Here is a 16,401-nt window from a genome sequence, read left to right as displayed (position 1 = left end):
GCTAACATGAATTTATTTTAACTAAATAGGCAGGTTAAAAAAAATATATATACTTGTGTATTGATTTTAAGAAAGGCATTGATGTTTATGGTTAGGTATATTGGTGCAACGATTGTGCTTTTGTCGCGAATGCGCTTTTGTTAAATCATCACCTGTTTGACGAAGTAGGCTGTGATTCGATGATAAATTAACAGGCACCGCATTGATTATATTCAACGCAGGACAAGCTAGTTAAACTAGTAATATCAATCAACCATGTGTAGTTAACTAGTGATTATGTTAAGATTGATTGATTGTTTTTTATAAGATAAGTTTAATGCTAGCTAGCAACTTACCTTGGCTCCTTGCTGCACTCGCGTAACAGGTTGTCAGCCTGCCACGCAGTCTCCTCGTGAATTGCAATGTAATCGGCCATAATCGGCATCCAAAAATGCAGATTACCGATTGTTATGAAAACTTGAAATCAGCCCTTATTCATTGGTCATGCCGATTAATCGGTCGACCTCTAGTCCTTGGGTCAGGGAATACTAGGATGGAGTTACTTTCCCTGGACACTGATCTAACTGAGCTGATCCTAGATCTGTACTTACACAAACCTCTATCCGGAGCAGCTTAGCAGCCCAAAGTTAACTATGATCTAGGATCAGCTGTACCTATAACTGATGTCTGATATTGTCTCTCTGCCGCAGCATTACATCTGCTGGTCGGAGCTGCCCGTGCCTCGCATTGCTGTCACATTCTCCCTGCAGGAGGTAGAGGAGATAGAGAGGGACTGTGCCGTGTACCGAGGACGCATGGAGAGGATCGCCAAGCACAGCGCCACCAGCAGGGAGGAACAGGTACTGCAGCAAATCATCAAGGACCTAAGACTATCCTCAGAAATGCATGAAACTGGAATGGAAAAAACATGTATTAATAATGCATTGGATTTTTATAGCGCTTTTCTGAACCCCAAATATGCTTTAAAGTGTAGGGCTTTGACGTTAATTGGAGATTTGTGTGAAAATGTTTGTTCTACGCTTCTCTGCTTTGGACTGCTTTTGATAGATAGGAGAAGAGTGAGAGAGAGAGAGAGGGAAGGAATGAGAGAGATGGGGAAAGCGGCAGTAATGGACCATTAAGCTGATGTACACATACTCGATTTGAAACCCTCAGTGATCTACAGTGCAAATCCATGGCCTATTTTTCAGCTAGAGCAGATAGCAGATAGATCTCTGTTAATGATGGTCTGTGTCTGTTCTCTCTGTCTTTGTTGCTAGGCCCTGCGCACAGAGCAGGCACGCCAGGAACTGATCAATCAGGTCAGGCAGTCGGCCGCCAAGACCCTGGAGAGCATCCGCGGTGAGAGGGACACGCACAGTAACACATGCAGGGCCTAAAATTAAAACCTGCCACCTGCCAGACGTGGGTAGATTTTGGCATTGGTGGGTAAGAATGTCTAAATCACCAGCCACGTTGGCGCGTGGTAACACTCCGGGCTCTACAGTGTGAACATTTAATAAAAATAGTCAACAATGGGTGAGTTATAGCAAAATAAATGCAGTAGCTTTTTTAAATTTCTGAAAGATGTGTTTTTAGAAGCAATGGGCACAGGCATAATAATTTACTCGAAAGTACTGAAGTGAGACTTTGTCCTCGTGTTTCTTAGCTTGTGAACAAAACAATGTAAATAGCCAAGTTGCTTTTCAATGTTTGAGTATGCTCCCACTGCTAGCAAAAAGAGACATTGTTGGCTTTTACTAGTGACATTCTCATAGGTACACATGATGACTAGAGTGATCCTGTTACCAATGTAACCTTAAAGGAATCAGCTAAAAAATATATATTTTTATAAAAATACTTCGGTCACAGAATATTCAATTAAATCGATCAATATACCACATTACTTCTTACTTGTAATCCATTACTAAGCATGCTCATCCATTTTTGGGTGTTTTTGTAATTATGGCAAAACATATTTTGTATGTAAACAAATCGGAGTGGCAGGTATGTATATATTTTTTTATCTACCGGCACCATTGGCTGTTTATGGGGCGGCAGGTAGCCTAGTGGTTAGAGCGTTGGTATAATAACCGAAAGGTTGCTAGATCGAATCCCTGAGCTGACAAGGTAAAAGTCTGTCGTTCTTCCCCTGAACAAGGCAGTTAACCCACTGTTCCTAGGCCGTCATTGTAAATAGGAATTTGTTCTTAATTGACTTGCCCAGTTAAAGGTTAAATACAAATTAAATTGGCTGTTTATACAAAAAAGTTAGGCCCTGAACAATGCAATACACACTGGTACACACACATGCAGATGCACACACAAACACCTCGCTACAACCCGATTATACCTTACAGGATCTTTACAACATTGCTCACAACACTGATTACACCCCAAAAGAACTTGACACATCACCCTCTATAACCCTAAGGATTCTTCACAGAGACGGCAGGAAGAAGGGGGGCTGATATGAGTGAGAGAAAAAAAGCTTTGAACAGCTTCCAGCACCTCAGGGTGTAAAATCTAATCATCGCTCACATAGTTTAAGAAACTGCTCATATCATTTATTACTTCAAAGATGTGCAATGGGAAGTGAATGAAGCTTGGGCCAAGTACTGTGTGTGTACTGTAGGGGGTAACCAGCCTGCTGCTCTCTCTCTCGCCCCCTGCAGGGCGCCAGGTGTCGCAGCGTCTGGCTGAAGAGGCAAAGAAGAGGGAACGCTTTGAAGAGCTGAGACAGCACTTGGAGCAGGAACAAGAGGTGGGACAGAGAGTGAGAAAGGGAGACCAAGAGGGAGGGTTACACTTTACTCCTCAACTGTCTCCCTTTTGACCTTCATATGTTCACAAACTAAAGATGGAGGGAGGGAGAAAGAAGGAAGGAATGAGAGAGAAACAAACAATTACTCTTTAATTCTGTTTTGCATCATATAAACACCAGCTAGGAACACAACACTATATCCTTTTATCTTCAGAATTGTGTTACTGTTTTCTTACCTCAGCTGTAGAGTGTGTGTGTTTAACCCATGTCTGCATGTGTGTGAATGTTGCAGTGGCACAGTTTAGCCAGGAGGAAGGAGCAGGAGGATGAATTCAGCTTTGCCAGGGAGCTGAGAGACCGGGAGAAGCGACTACAGGCCCTGGAGGAGCAGCTGGAGATCAGAGCCAGGTCTGGCCACTAGGGCGCGCCACCACACTATACCCACATTAGACGCACACAGTCACGTTACACACACACAGCATAAATAATAGTTTTAGATTTGGTTATTATAATAAAGGTAAGAGTTGCACAAATCTCCTCACCACCTTTCTTCCCTCTCTCAAATCACAACCTTATCTTCAAGACAAGCCTGAGTAGGGTGAAACCTGACACTTAAATAACCTGCGATAACAATGCATCCTGGTCCTCAGGAAGGAACTGATTGCCCAGTACAGCCACCTATCAGAGGAGGCGGCCAAGAGGGAGTGGCGGGCCATGTGGAGGGTTCAGCGAATGAGACTGGATGATTCCCGGGCCCAGTTCCTACAGCAAGACCAACAGGACACTGAGGTCAGTAGTACTCTTATACACACACTGTCTCTCGAAGGAGGTTACTTAGAAGGGTGTAAATTAGAGGTCTTCACAGGTCCAAAAAGTTGGATACGTTCCGAAATGGACCTGGGACTTTCCCACCCGGACCTGATATGCATAAATACATTTTTAAGATATAGAGACCCTTTCAGAACGGACCCGAAGACAACTAGACCCGTTCCGTTATAGAACTGATCGGCTGCAGACCCGGTCCAATACGATCCGAGTGAGGGAAGCAGCAGCGAAGTCGTTTAAGGTACTTTATTAACCGGCGCTGATACAGCATGAGAGGAGGGAGAGAGGTGCAGCTCTAGCAGGCGGGGGAGGGCCGTACTATGAGCGAGTGACTTGGGGAGCAGGGAGGGAGGGAGAGAGGTGCAGCTCTAGCAGGCGGGGGAGGGCCGTACTGTGAGCGAGTGACTTGGGGAACAGGGAGGGAGGGAGAGAGGTGCAGCTCTAGCAGGCGGGGGAGGGCCGTACTGTGAGCGAGTGACTTGGGGAGGAGGGAGGGAGAGATGAGACACCAAGTCGACTCAAACTATAGTAGATTAATAGCTGCCGTAGCCACGTTATTTATGATCAAATATGATTACGTAGTACTTGTCTTGACTGCATCAAACTGGGAGAAGCTAGTTAAGCTAGCTAACGTTAGCTAATTGAGGCTGCAGTGCTTTCTGATCCTACAGTTACAAATAACACCAACTCCATTCAGAATATTAAGTAGCATCCTGCCTGTTGGCTCTTGGTCGTTGTAGCCTGTCCTTGTCTTTTAACTTTTAATTATGTCATTGTAATTCCATCTTCCATGGATTAGATATCTCCTAACCTTTGCCACACGGAGCAAGGTTCTATGACTGTAGCCTATTGCCTCTTTGATGACTTACGATTTGCCAACAACAAGCTATACGCTCCACTCTTGTGAAAAGCAAGAGCAGCAGCATAAATTATACAATTTCTCTCTCTTTCTCTAATGCAGCAGTCATGTTTCGATCTGTACGGGCCCGTCCGGACAAGTCAGTTATAATTACACATACCCGTGACAATCATATCAGACCCCACCCAGACCCGTGACATTATTTACAATTCTGGTTCAGGTCCAGATCGGGTATTCGGGTACAGGTGGATCTGTGAAGACCACTAGTGTGAATCATGTTTGGCGGTGTGGTTTCATATGATGGACGTTGATGAATATGATTGTGATGCTGATGTTGATTTAATATGATTGTGTTGATGCAGTAATGTACTCTTCTTATCTAAACCCCCAGGCTATTCTGGAGAAGTATCCTGTCGGAGGGCAGAAACCCCCTCTGGAAATACTACACCCAGCTCCAGCTCAGACCACTCAACCATTAACACAGGTGTGTAAGTGTGTGGGGTGGCGTAGCGTCAAATAAATACAGCCTATGTAAAAGTGCCTTGCCAATCCACTCATGGAAGTGTAACCTTGACTGAGTGTGTGATCTCTGCTCTGTGCCCTAACCTCGCTGTTCTTGCCCCTGTTTTGTACAGGAGTCCCTATCTCCGGAGCCCTGTGAGCAGCAGTCTAAGGAGGCAACCCAGGCCCCCATCCATCACCAATCCGCACCCCCCGCCACGAAACTCGACCTCACCCTCGTCTCAGAGCACATCGACGCTAATGACTTCCTGCCCAAGCCGGCCGACAGCCTACAGGTGGACCAGGCCCTACAGGAAATTGGGTCGGACCTCCCGGAGGCTCTTGCGCCTCATAAACCCGTAGACTATGACTTTAGCGCCCCCTACAGTCCCCTTGAGGGAGTGACTGCCCCAGCCCTGGCTAGACCTCGGTGGGGTCCTGAGTCCACTCTAGGCATGGGGTGTGTGGTCTCCGGGACTTTAGCTCTCCCGTCTCCGCTACCTGGAAGTACCTATGGCCATTCTTCAGACTCCACTATGGGCGTAGGGTGTGTGGTGTCAGGAGCTGAGGTCCTCCCCAGGCCCAGTCCTCACGGCCAGGCCTCCCAGTCTAGCATCCCCCTGGGTCAGTACTCCTCTGATGTGCCCCTGGCTCTCCACACAGCCAATGTCCACGGACACCCCTCCCAGACCACAGTGCAGCTGGCGGATGGAAGTGAGGCAAAGCAGATGGACAGCAGGCAGGAGAATACGGAAGACCCATCACCTCCAGGGGGCATCGTAAAAGAGGCTGAAGGGACTGTAGAGGCATCATGCCTGGTGGAGATGAAGCCAGCTGAGATAGAGAAACTAGATTGTGTTGGAGCAGAGGAACAGACGGCTGGTTCTCTCAGGGAGGCTTCTGCCTCCTCCACCCCAGAGCAGGGCCATGACAGTGGGTATCATCCAGGACAGGCCTCCCCTTCCCTCTCTGGACCCTCCAGTGTGTCCGAGCTCCCTACTGCCAACATTCAAGGCCATGCCTCAGATGCTCATATTAAAGTCGGAGAGCACGTTTCAGATGTGGAAGCCCCTCTCCCTTCTCAAAACGTTCATGGCCACTCATCTGATGCTAACATAAAGGTAGGAGAGTTTGTTTCGGAAGTGACTGCTCCTCTTCCGACCCCTAATGTTCACGGTCACGCATCTGACGCTCATATTAAAGTTGGAGACCATGTTTCAGAAGTGGTCGCCTCCCTTTTCACCCAGAACATTCACGGTCATGCCTCGGACTCTCACATCAAGGTCGGGGAGCACATGTCAGAAGAGGTCGCCTCCATTCACACCCAAAACATCTACGGTCACTCATCCGACACTCACTTCAAGGCGGGTGAGTTTGTGTTGGACGCCGAGCCCTCCCGACCACGCTGGAGCAAGCATGGTCACGCCTCAGACTGCACACTTCAAGTAGGCTGTGTGATGTCAGGCACAGAACCAGTACTCTCCCCTTTACCTGGTAGCACCTATGGCCATTCCTCTGAGTCCACTCTAGGTATAGGGTGTGTTGTCTCTGGGGTTGAACCCCTTCATGCTCCTCTACCTGGAAGTGACTTTGGACACGCCTCAGACTCAACCCTGGGTGGAGGGTGTGTGGTGTCAGGAACAGTAACCCTTCCTTCTCCGATACCCGGAAGTGACTACGGCCATTCGTCAGATTCAGCGATGGGCGGAGGGTGCGTGATATCTGGGATTGAACCCGTTCGCGCTCCTCTTCCCGGCAGCAACTTCGGACAGTCCTCAGACTCCACACTGGGCACAGGGTGTGTGGTGTCGGGTGTAAACCCTCTGCCCTCCCCCATCCCTGGCAGTATCTACGGCCACAGCTCAGACTCTGCCCTGGGAGGGGGCTGTAAGGTGAAAGACACTGGTAATGAATACGACGCCAGGACCCTGGAGCAGCAGGAGCAGCAGCGGCTGGCCGAGGGCATCTCGTCCTGGGCAGCGGGCTTGGCTCTGTCCCCAGGCGAGAGCTCAGAGAGGGAGTACCTCCGCTCCCTGGCTGCTCAGTACCAGGTGGAGCAGTACGAGGACTGCTACGGTCTCATGAGTGAGTCATGTCAAACACACACAGGCCTGCACATACAAATACTGTATAAAGCAGTCGAGGGCACTTCACACACCCTGTGTTTGCATAGTGCACACATTCATGATAGTCCCAAGTCATTGCGTCACACGGTAGCAGGAATAGACTGCTCTAGTCGAAAATACCACCGTGGTACTCGGATCAGTTGCACAACACTAATGTAAAGCGGCTTTTTAAACTAAGATGTCCACATGATTCATGTATAATATACCATCCAACTGAAAACACAACAATGACTGAAAGGTGCAATCAGGCAATGGTACATTAATATAACGAATGTTTGAATTAGAATCTCACTGTATGTTTCTGCGTGCTGTGTCTCCTCCACAGTGTTGGCTCCAGAGTGTCACCCCCTGCATCAGGTGACGCGGGGCCCCTGGGGCCTCCCGGTGGACCCGTCGCTCCGCAGGGCCACAGACACCACAGTGGTGCAGCTTAGTGGGATGGTCTCTCTGCCCGTTCTCATGAAGCACTCTGTCACCACCCCACTCATCACACAGTGAGTGTGTGTTGCCTTTTTAGGGAAGATCACGTCTCTCTATTTGTGGGCCTATCACTGACTGTTTGGTGCTCCTGTTAACCCCCCCTTCTCTCTGTCTCTCAGTGTATCCTTGGTGAACAAGGCGGTGGTGGACTACTACTTCGTAGAGCTTGGAGTGGAGAGGCATTTTGAGGCCCTACGGCACTTCTTGCTCATGGAGGACGGGGAGTTTGCCCAGTCTCTTAGTGACCTGATCTTTGAAAAGGTGAAATGGAGCTATGGGAGTAGTCTTACCTACAGTGCCTTCAGAAAGTATTCATACCCCTTGACCTACTCCACATTTTGTTACAGCCTGAATTAAAAATAATTAAAAAATAATAATTCTCACCCATCTACACACAAGACCCCATAATGACAAAGTGAAAACATGTTTTTAGAAATGTTTGCTAATTTATTTTAAATGAAATACAGAAATTTCTAATTTACGTAAGTATTCACTCCCCTGAGTCAATACTTTGTAGAAGCAACTTTGGCATCGGTTACAGCTGTGAATCTTTCTGGGTAAGTCTCAAAGAGCTTTCAATACCTGAATTGTGCAACATTTGACCATTTATTATTTTCAAAACTGTAACTCCGCCACTCAGGAACATTCACTGTCTTCTTGGTAAGCAACTACAGTGTAGATTTGGCCTTAGGTCATTGTCCTGCTGAAAGTTGAATTGATCTCCCAGTGTCTGGTGGAAAGCAGACTAAACCAGGTTTTCCTCTAGGTTTTTGTCTGTGCTTCGCTCCATTCCGTTTCTTTTTATCCTGAAAAACTCCCCAGTCAGTAATGATTACAAGCATAATTAATAACATGATGCAGCCACCACCATACTTGGAAATATGAAGAGTGGTGCTCAGTGTTGTTGGATTTGCCTCAAACATAATGCTTTGTATTCCGGACATAAAGTTCATTTCTTTGCCAAATTTTTTGCAGTTTTACTTTAGTGCCTTATTTCGAACACTATGCATGTTTTGGACTATTTTCATTCTGTACAGGCTTCCTTCTTTTTGCTCTGTCATTTAGGTTAGTTTTGTGGACTAACTACAATGTTGTTGATTCATCCTCAGTTTTCGCCTATCACAGCTATTAAACTCTGTAACTGTTTTAAAGTTAACATTGGCCACATGGTGAAATCCCTGAGCGGTTTCCTTCCTCTCCAGCAACTGAGTTGGGAGAACGCCTGTATCTTTGTAGTGACTGAGTGTATTGATACACTAACTACACCATGCTGAAAGGGATATTCAATGTCTGCTTTTTACATTTTTACCCATCAATAGATTCCCATCTTTGCGAGGCATTGGAAAATATCCCTGTTTTTTTGTGGTTGAATCTGTATTTGAAATTCACTGCTTGACTGAGGGACCTTACTGCTTGACTGAGGGATTTGTATGTGTGGGGTACAGAGATGAGGTAGTCATTCAAAAATCATGTTCAACTATTATTGCACACAAAGTGAGTCCACGCACAATATGTGACTTGTCAAGCACATTTTTACACCCAAACTTATTTCGGCTTGTCATAAAAGGGTTTACTCATTGGCTCGACATTTCAGCTTTTCAATTTTAATGAATTAAAAACATAATTCCTCTTTGACATTATGGGGTATTGTATGTATGAAAGTGACAAACAACATCTCAATGTAATGCATGTTTTGTTCAGGCTGTAACACCACAAAATGTAGAAAAAGTCCAGGGGTGTGAATACTTTCTGAAGGCACTGATTGGTGGGCGTTTCATGTACCTGTGTTTTTTTTTCTCTTCTGTGTGTGTATTTGTGTTTTGCCTAGGTGTGTATTTGCTGTGTGTTTTGTCTGTCTGGGGTGGGTCTGTCCGTATGTAATCCCTGTGTTCTCCGTCAGATGGGCAGTGGTCAGACTCCTGGAGAGCTGTTGACTCCTCTGGTCCTGAACTCCATCCTGAGTAAGGCTCTTCAGTACAGTCTTCATGGAGACAGTTCTCTGGCCCCTAACTTCACCTTCGCCCTGCGCTTCCTCCCGGAGACCTTCCATCCTCACGCCCCCGACGCACTCAACTGCCTGGAGCTACGGTACAAGGTCAGAGGAGAGGGAATGTACTTTTGTGTGCAGTAGATTGCTGACCTCACCGAAATTGTGACGTAGTACTGTTCTTGGTATGGAAAATATCGGGGAACAGTTTGATCCTCTTGAATTCATTTGGAGAGCGGCTTTTCGAAGACTGTGAATAATGATTTTTCACACAAGTCGAACCCCCCCCCCCCCCCCCCCCCCCGATGAATCTCCTGCATCCCCTTTTCTACCCTCCTTCTGTTACATCTGACCCTCATACTCTATCTTTCTCAGGTGGACTGGCCGTTGAACATCATAATCACAGCCAGCTGTATGAACAAGTACAACCGTCTGTTCTCCTTCCTGCTGCAGCTCAAACACATGGTGTGGAGCCTCAGAGACGTCTGGTTTCACCTCAAGAGGACTGGTAAGGGCTCCATCTCTGGGAATGAAGGGGGAAAAAGCCCTGTAGAAAGGGAATTATGGAGGGGAAAAAAGGCAATTATGCAAAGAAAGGGAATGAGGCATACCGCTGCTCTCTAGTGTTTTAATACAACTGCACCACATTCTTTTTAAAGCACTAAGGAGCAGCATATTTCATGTGCAGGCTTTTCTTTATTTTATAGCTCCAGTCATAATTATGCCACGACCCAAAAATAACGTGTGCCTGTGTGTCCCCCCCAGCGCTGGTGAAAGGGGCGGGCCGCTCAGTGCAGTTCCGCCAGCTGCAGCTGTACAGACACGAGATGCAACACTTTGTGAAGGTGATCCAGGGATACATCGCTAACCAGATCCTGCAGGTGTCCTGGTTAGAGTTCACCACCAAGCTGGCCAGTGCCTCGGACCTGGACGCCATACACCGCATACACGCCGACTACCTTAACAGAGCTATCTTCAGGTTAGAAACATACACACACGCCGACTACCTAAACACATTAATCATATTCTAGACTTTGAACTCAGCCTGCTCTCAACATGTTATCTTAAATTAAAAATAAATTCATAGAGTTTTTTATTTTATTTAACCTTTTATTTAACTAGGCAAGTCAGTTAAGAACAACTTCTTATTTACCATGATGGCCTACCCCGGCCAAACCCGAACAACGCTGGGGAAATTGTGTGCTGCCCTATGGGATTCCCCATCACGGCCAGTTGTGATACAGCCTGGAATCGAACCAGGGTCTGTAGTGACGCCTCTAGCACTGAGATGCAGTGCCTTAGACCGCTGCGCCATTCGGAAGCCTACATCTTTACTTAATTGAATTCTGTATCTGTTTTCTCTCCTCCCCTCCCAGGGGTCTGCTGACAGAGAAGGCAGCTCCAGTCATGAACATCATCCACAGTATCTTCAGCCTGATCCTGAAGTTCCGGGCCCAGCTGATCGCACAGCCCTGGGACAGCCAGCAGGGGGAGGCAGTGCACCCCAGCTTCATCGCCATGCAGCAGTCATACAACACTTTCAAATACTACTCCCACTTCCTCTTCAAAGGTAAGGACCGGATCAAAGCCTCACTGACCTCTGGTGACCTTTCTAATGAGAGTTGAGGGTAGTTTCTATATGGAGAAAGTGATATGTTCAATTCCAAATCAACATCTGACAGTCCGTTTTCCTGAACACCTCTTGTTGCAGTGGTTAGTTGGTAACTGGGTAGAGTCAAATCAAATGTTATTGTTCACATACACATGTTTAGCAGATGTTATTGCAGGTGTAGAGAAATGCTTGTGTTCCTAGCTCCAACAGTGCAGTAATATCTAACAATACTCAACAATACACACAAATCTAAAAGTAAAAGAATGGAGTTAAGAAATATATAAATATTAGGACGAGCAATGTCGGAGTGGCATTGACTAAAATACAGTATATACATATGAAATTAGTAAAACAGTATGTAAACATTAAAGTGACCAGTGATTCCATGTCTATGTACATAGGGCAGCAGCCTCTAAGGTGCAGGGTTGAGTAACTGGGTGGTAGCCAGCTAGTGACAGTGACTAAGTTCAGGGCAGGGTACTGGGTGGAGGCCGGCTAGTGATGGCTATTTAACAGTCTGATGGCCTTGAGATTGAAAAACAGCTTCTATCTCTCGGTCCCAGCTTTGATGCACCTGTACTGACCTCACCTTCTGGATGATAGCGGGTGAACAGGCCGTGGCTCGGATGGCGGAGGTCATTGATGATCTTCTTGGCCTTCCTGTGACACCGGGTGCTGTAGATGTCGTGAAGGGCAGGCAGTGTGCTCCCGGTGATGCGTTTGGCGGACCACACCACCCTCTGGAGAGCGGTGCAGTTGCCGTACCAGGCGGTGGACCAGCCCGACAGGATGCTCTCAATGGTGCATCTGTAAAAGTTTGAGGGTCTTACGGGCAAAGCTGAGTTTCTTCAGCATCCTGACGTTGAAGAGGTGGTGTTGCGCCTTCTTCACCCCACGGTCTGTGTGGGTGGACCATTTTAGATTGGTCAGTGACGTGTACGCCGAGGAAATTGAAGCATTTCACCTTCTCCACTGCGGTCCCGTCGTCGACGTGGATGGGGGGTGTGCTCCCCCTACTGCCTCCTGAAATCTACGATCAGCTCCTTTTTGTTTTGTTGCACCACTCCGCCAGGGTCATCACCACCTCTGTAGGAAGTCTCGTCATTGTTGGTAATCAAGCCTACTAGCTGTGTTGTCTGCAAGCATGATGATTGAGTTGGAGGCGTGTGGCCACGCAATCCTGGGTGAACAGGGAGTACGGGAGGGAGCTGAACATGTACCCTTGTGGGGACCCTGTGGTGAGGATCAGCGGAGTTTAGGGGTTGTTGCTTACCTTCACCACCTGGGGGCAGCCAGTCAGGAAGTCCAGGACCCAGTTGCAGAGGGCGGGGTTCAGACCCAGGGCTCTTAATGATGAGCTTGGAGGGTACTATGGTGTTAAAGGCTGCGCTAGAGTCAATGAACATTATTCTTACATAGGTATTCCTCTTGTCCAGATTGGTTAGGGCAGTGTGCATAGTGATGGTGATTGCATTGTCTGTGGATCTATTGGGGCGGTAAGCAAATTGAAGTGGATCTAGGGTTTCAGGTGGAGGTGATATGATCCTTAACTAGCCTCTCAAAGCACTTCATGATGACAGAAGTGAGTGCTATGGGGCGATTAGTCAGTTACCTTTGCTTTCTTGGGTACAGGAACAATGGTGGACATCTTGAAGTATGTGGGGACAGCAGACAGGGATAGGGAGATTGAATATGTCCGTAAACACTCCAGCCGACTGGTCTGCGCATGCTCTGAGGACGCGGCTTAAACGTCATACTCACATCTACCACGGAGAACGAGAGCCCGCAGTCCTCAGGAGTGGGCCGCGTCGGTGGCACTGTTATCCTCCAAGCGGGCGAAGGTGTTTAGCTTGTCTGGGAACAAGACGTCAGTGTCCACGACGTGGCTGGGTTTCCCTTTGTAATCCGTGATCGTCTGGCGTCCCTGCCACATATGTCTCGTGTCTGAGCCGTTGAATTGTGACTCCACTTTGTCTCTGTACTGACGTTTTGCCTGTTTGACTGCCTTACGGAGGGCTTAACTGCACTGTTTTGTATTCAACCATATTCCCGGTCACCCTGCCGTGGTTAAATGCAGATGGTTCGCAACTTCATGTTTTTAGTCCCATTTTGTCTTACATCCCCTCTGAAAAGTGTCATGTCAGTTAGTCCTTTAACTAATCAGGCAAATGGCTAGAATCTCTCTCTGTGGTGTCTCCTCAGTGGTGACCAAGCTGGTGAACCGAGGATATCAGCCACACCTGGAGGACTTCCTGCTCCGCATCAACTTCAACAGCTACTACAAAGACTCCTGAACGTACGTGTGTAGAACACTGTGTGTGCCTGTGTTGTAGATCATCAGAGTAGGCCTCGTAGGTGTCTAAACTAATGATACGTTGAATATTGTGTACAAATCTCTCCCCCACACTCATTGCAGTTTGTGGTAATGTATATGTGTGGCATGAATAATATACCGTATTAAAGGAAACTATGTGCGTTGTATTTACATTTTTAAAATGTACCTCGACGACCTGTTTGACAGCTTCAATGTGCCTGACCATACAGTATTATGCCTCCTGTCCACAATGGTGTCTGCTATCAAAGTCAGTGATGATAACCCCATCCCCCTAACAACTCTAGCCAAAGCTCAGGTGCCTCTCCTCTGCCCACCCCATTCCTAAGCCCTGTGTGTCAATTAAAGAAATGCTTAATTTTGTGATGTAAAAACAGTAATAAAATGTCACATATTTATTAAAGATTGCATGTTAACATTTTTGGAAAACTATAGGTCAAACAATGAATGTAAAGTTATGTGGGGGGGGAGCACTGTCATATACAACCAAAAGTCTTTTACAAAAGAGAGCATTGATTGCACTTGCATTTTTCTTTTTACATTTTCCAGATAACTTGTATATATATCTTCCCTGACTGTGCATTTGACTTAACGCAGAAGGAGCACAAGGGAGTTTGAGCAATATGAACGACAGACACTAAGGAGGATTACAGAAGATTGATCCTCTCTAGGGTTGAATCGGAACTTCCATTTAAGTCAAATTTTCACTTAGTCTCCCATTGACATCAATAAATGACTTAAGTGGAAGTAAGGATTCGCGCCTCAACGATTCGCCCACCCCTTCATGTTTTAAGGAGTAAACAATGCAGGAATTCAAAACCGTCTGTCTAGACACAGCCATTTAAAACAGAATGTCACGAGAGCCCTTGAGGGAAAAGGAGAGAACGGAGTTAGGCCTGATAATGACAGACTAAGAATAACACACAGTACCACCTGTTTTAAAGTTGCCAACTCAGCATGCAAGTAAACACCTTGGTCAACACTGAATGACCTTGCGGTCCACGCAAAGTCAAGCTATGACCAATTGTTATTATTATTCCACAATAATACAATACAATGACATTTAGTAGAAAGACTCAGCAAAAAAGAAACCTCCCTTTTTCAGGACCCTGTCTTTCAAAGATAATTCGTAGAAATCCAAATAACTTCACAGATATTCATTGTAAAGGGTTTAAACACTGTTTCCCGTGCTTGTTCAATGAACCATAAACAATTAATGCACCTGTGGAACGGTCTTTAAGACAGCTTACAGACGGTAGGCAATTAAGGTCACAGTTATGAAAACTTAGGACACTAAAGAGGCCTTTCTACTCACTCTGAAAAACACCAAAAGAAAGATGCCCGGGGTCCCTGCTCATCTGCGCGAACGTGCCTTAGGCATTCTGCAAGGAGGCATGAGGACTGCAGATGTGGCCAGGGAAATAAATTGCGATGTCCGTACTGTGAGACGCCTAAGACAGTGCTACAGGGAGACAGGACGGACAGCTGATCGTCCTCGCAGTGGCAGACCACGTGTAACAACACCTGCACAGGATCGGAACATCCAAACATCACACCTGTGGGACAGGTACAGGATGGTAACAATCCCTCCCTCAGTGCTCAGACTGTTCGCAATAGGCTGAGAGAGGCTGGACTGAGGGCTCGTAGGCCTGTTGTAAGGCAGGTCCTCACCAGACGTTGCCGGCAACAATGTCGCCTATGGGCACAAACACACCGTCGCTGGACCAGACAGGACTGGCAAAAAGTGCTCTTCACTGACGAGTCGTGGTTTTGTCTGACCAGGGGTAATGGTCGGATTCACGTTTATCGTCGACAGAATGAGCGTTACACCGAGGCCTGTACTCTGGAGCGGGATCGATTTGGAGGTGGTGGGTCCGTCATGGTCTGGGGCGGTGTGTCACAGCATCATCGGACTGAGCTTGTTGTCATTGCAGGCAATCTCAACACTGTGTGTTTCAGGGAAGACATCCTCCTCCCTCATGTGGTACCCTTCCTGCAGGCTCATCCTGACATGACCCTCCAGCATGACAATGCCACCAGCCATACTGCTCGTTCTGTGCGTGATTTCCTGCAAGACAGAAATGTCAGTGTTCTGCCATGGCCAGCGAAGAGCCCGGATCTCAAACCCATTGAGCACGTTTGGGACCTGTTGGATCGGAGGGTGAGGGCTAGGGCCATTCCCCCCAGAAATGTCCGGGAACTTGCAGGTGACTTGGTGGAAGAGTGGGGTAACATCTCACAGCAAGAACGGAGGAGATTGCACTGCAGTACTTAGTATCTGGTGTGGCCACCAGCTGCATTGACTTGATTTTGACCACCCCTTTGTTCAGGGACACATTATTCCATTTCTGTGGAACTTTTTCAGGTTTGTCTCAGTTGTTGAATCTTATGTTCATACAAATATTTTCACGTCAAGTTTGCTGAAAATAAACGCAGTTGACAGTGAGGATGTTTATTTTTTTGCAGAGTTTACAAGCCCTTAAGTCTCTTCAATCAGATCGGCTTTAGCCGACATCAACATAGCGGTTGTTTTTGCGGTGTCGGCTGTAAGAGCTGTCAAATCCATAAGCAGCTCCTGGCATTATACCCACAGTGGACATTGCCACTGGCTGCACGCAGTCGCATTAAATAAATCCCACGCAGCCTTGTTTATTAGGCTGATTAGAAATTCACATTATTTAGTTGAATGATTTTCAATTTGGGTGTAATTATTTCTTTATAGCCTACACTTTCTTGTTCTGAACTTCTAATCGAGTGGGGCGGGTGTGGCTTTGTGAAAATAGCCGGATTCGTCTATGTTGAGCCGCGGGGCACAGGTCTATGGCCTGTGACGTAAACGGGCTAAAGCAGTGAGGGAGGAGAGTCCTTCTCAAATCAAACAGTAAGCTGCACCGCTCTGTCATGTTGTCAACAAGGCAACATGACTTACTTTTGAT

The 16,401-nt window shown here is 46.9% G+C and overlaps 1 protein-coding gene across 4 annotated transcripts in view; it reads left to right on the top strand.

The window, feature by feature from the left end:
• Nucleotides 1-13,868, top strand: part of tubgcp6 (tubulin, gamma complex associated protein 6) — a 32,594-nt gene extending 18,726 nt beyond the window's left edge. For 3 of the 4 annotated variants that reach the window (XM_055934521.1, XM_055934519.1, XM_055934518.1), the window contains exons 11-24: nucleotides 690-839; nucleotides 1,260-1,341; nucleotides 2,655-2,743; nucleotides 3,036-3,151; nucleotides 3,394-3,532; nucleotides 4,819-4,911; nucleotides 5,063-7,013; nucleotides 7,380-7,548; nucleotides 7,654-7,795; nucleotides 9,435-9,629; nucleotides 9,897-10,029; nucleotides 10,287-10,500; nucleotides 10,898-11,091; nucleotides 13,336-13,868. In XM_055934521.1, coding sequence (XP_055790496.1) covers nucleotides 690-839; nucleotides 1,260-1,341; nucleotides 2,655-2,743; nucleotides 3,036-3,151; nucleotides 3,394-3,532; nucleotides 4,819-4,911; nucleotides 5,063-7,013; nucleotides 7,380-7,548; nucleotides 7,654-7,795; nucleotides 9,435-9,629; nucleotides 9,897-10,029; nucleotides 10,287-10,500; nucleotides 10,898-11,091; nucleotides 13,336-13,427 — 3,759 coding nt within the window. In that variant the 3' untranslated portion in view covers nucleotides 13,428-13,868. The remainder of the gene's footprint in view (nucleotides 1-689; nucleotides 840-1,259; nucleotides 1,342-2,654; nucleotides 2,744-3,035; nucleotides 3,152-3,393; nucleotides 3,533-4,818; nucleotides 4,912-5,062; nucleotides 7,014-7,379; nucleotides 7,549-7,653; nucleotides 7,796-9,434; nucleotides 9,630-9,896; nucleotides 10,030-10,286; nucleotides 10,501-10,897; nucleotides 11,092-13,335) is intronic. The other variant, XM_055934522.1, reaches the window with a different exon arrangement.
• The last annotated feature ends 2,533 nt before the right edge of the window (nucleotides 13,869-16,401 follow it).

Source organism: Salvelinus fontinalis, chromosome 9 (assembly GCF_029448725.1).
Source record: "Salvelinus fontinalis isolate EN_2023a chromosome 9, ASM2944872v1, whole genome shotgun sequence".
Classification (NCBI taxonomy): Eukaryota; Metazoa; Chordata; class Actinopteri; order Salmoniformes; family Salmonidae; genus Salvelinus; species Salvelinus fontinalis.
This window is presented reverse-complemented; position numbering and strand designations above follow the sequence as displayed.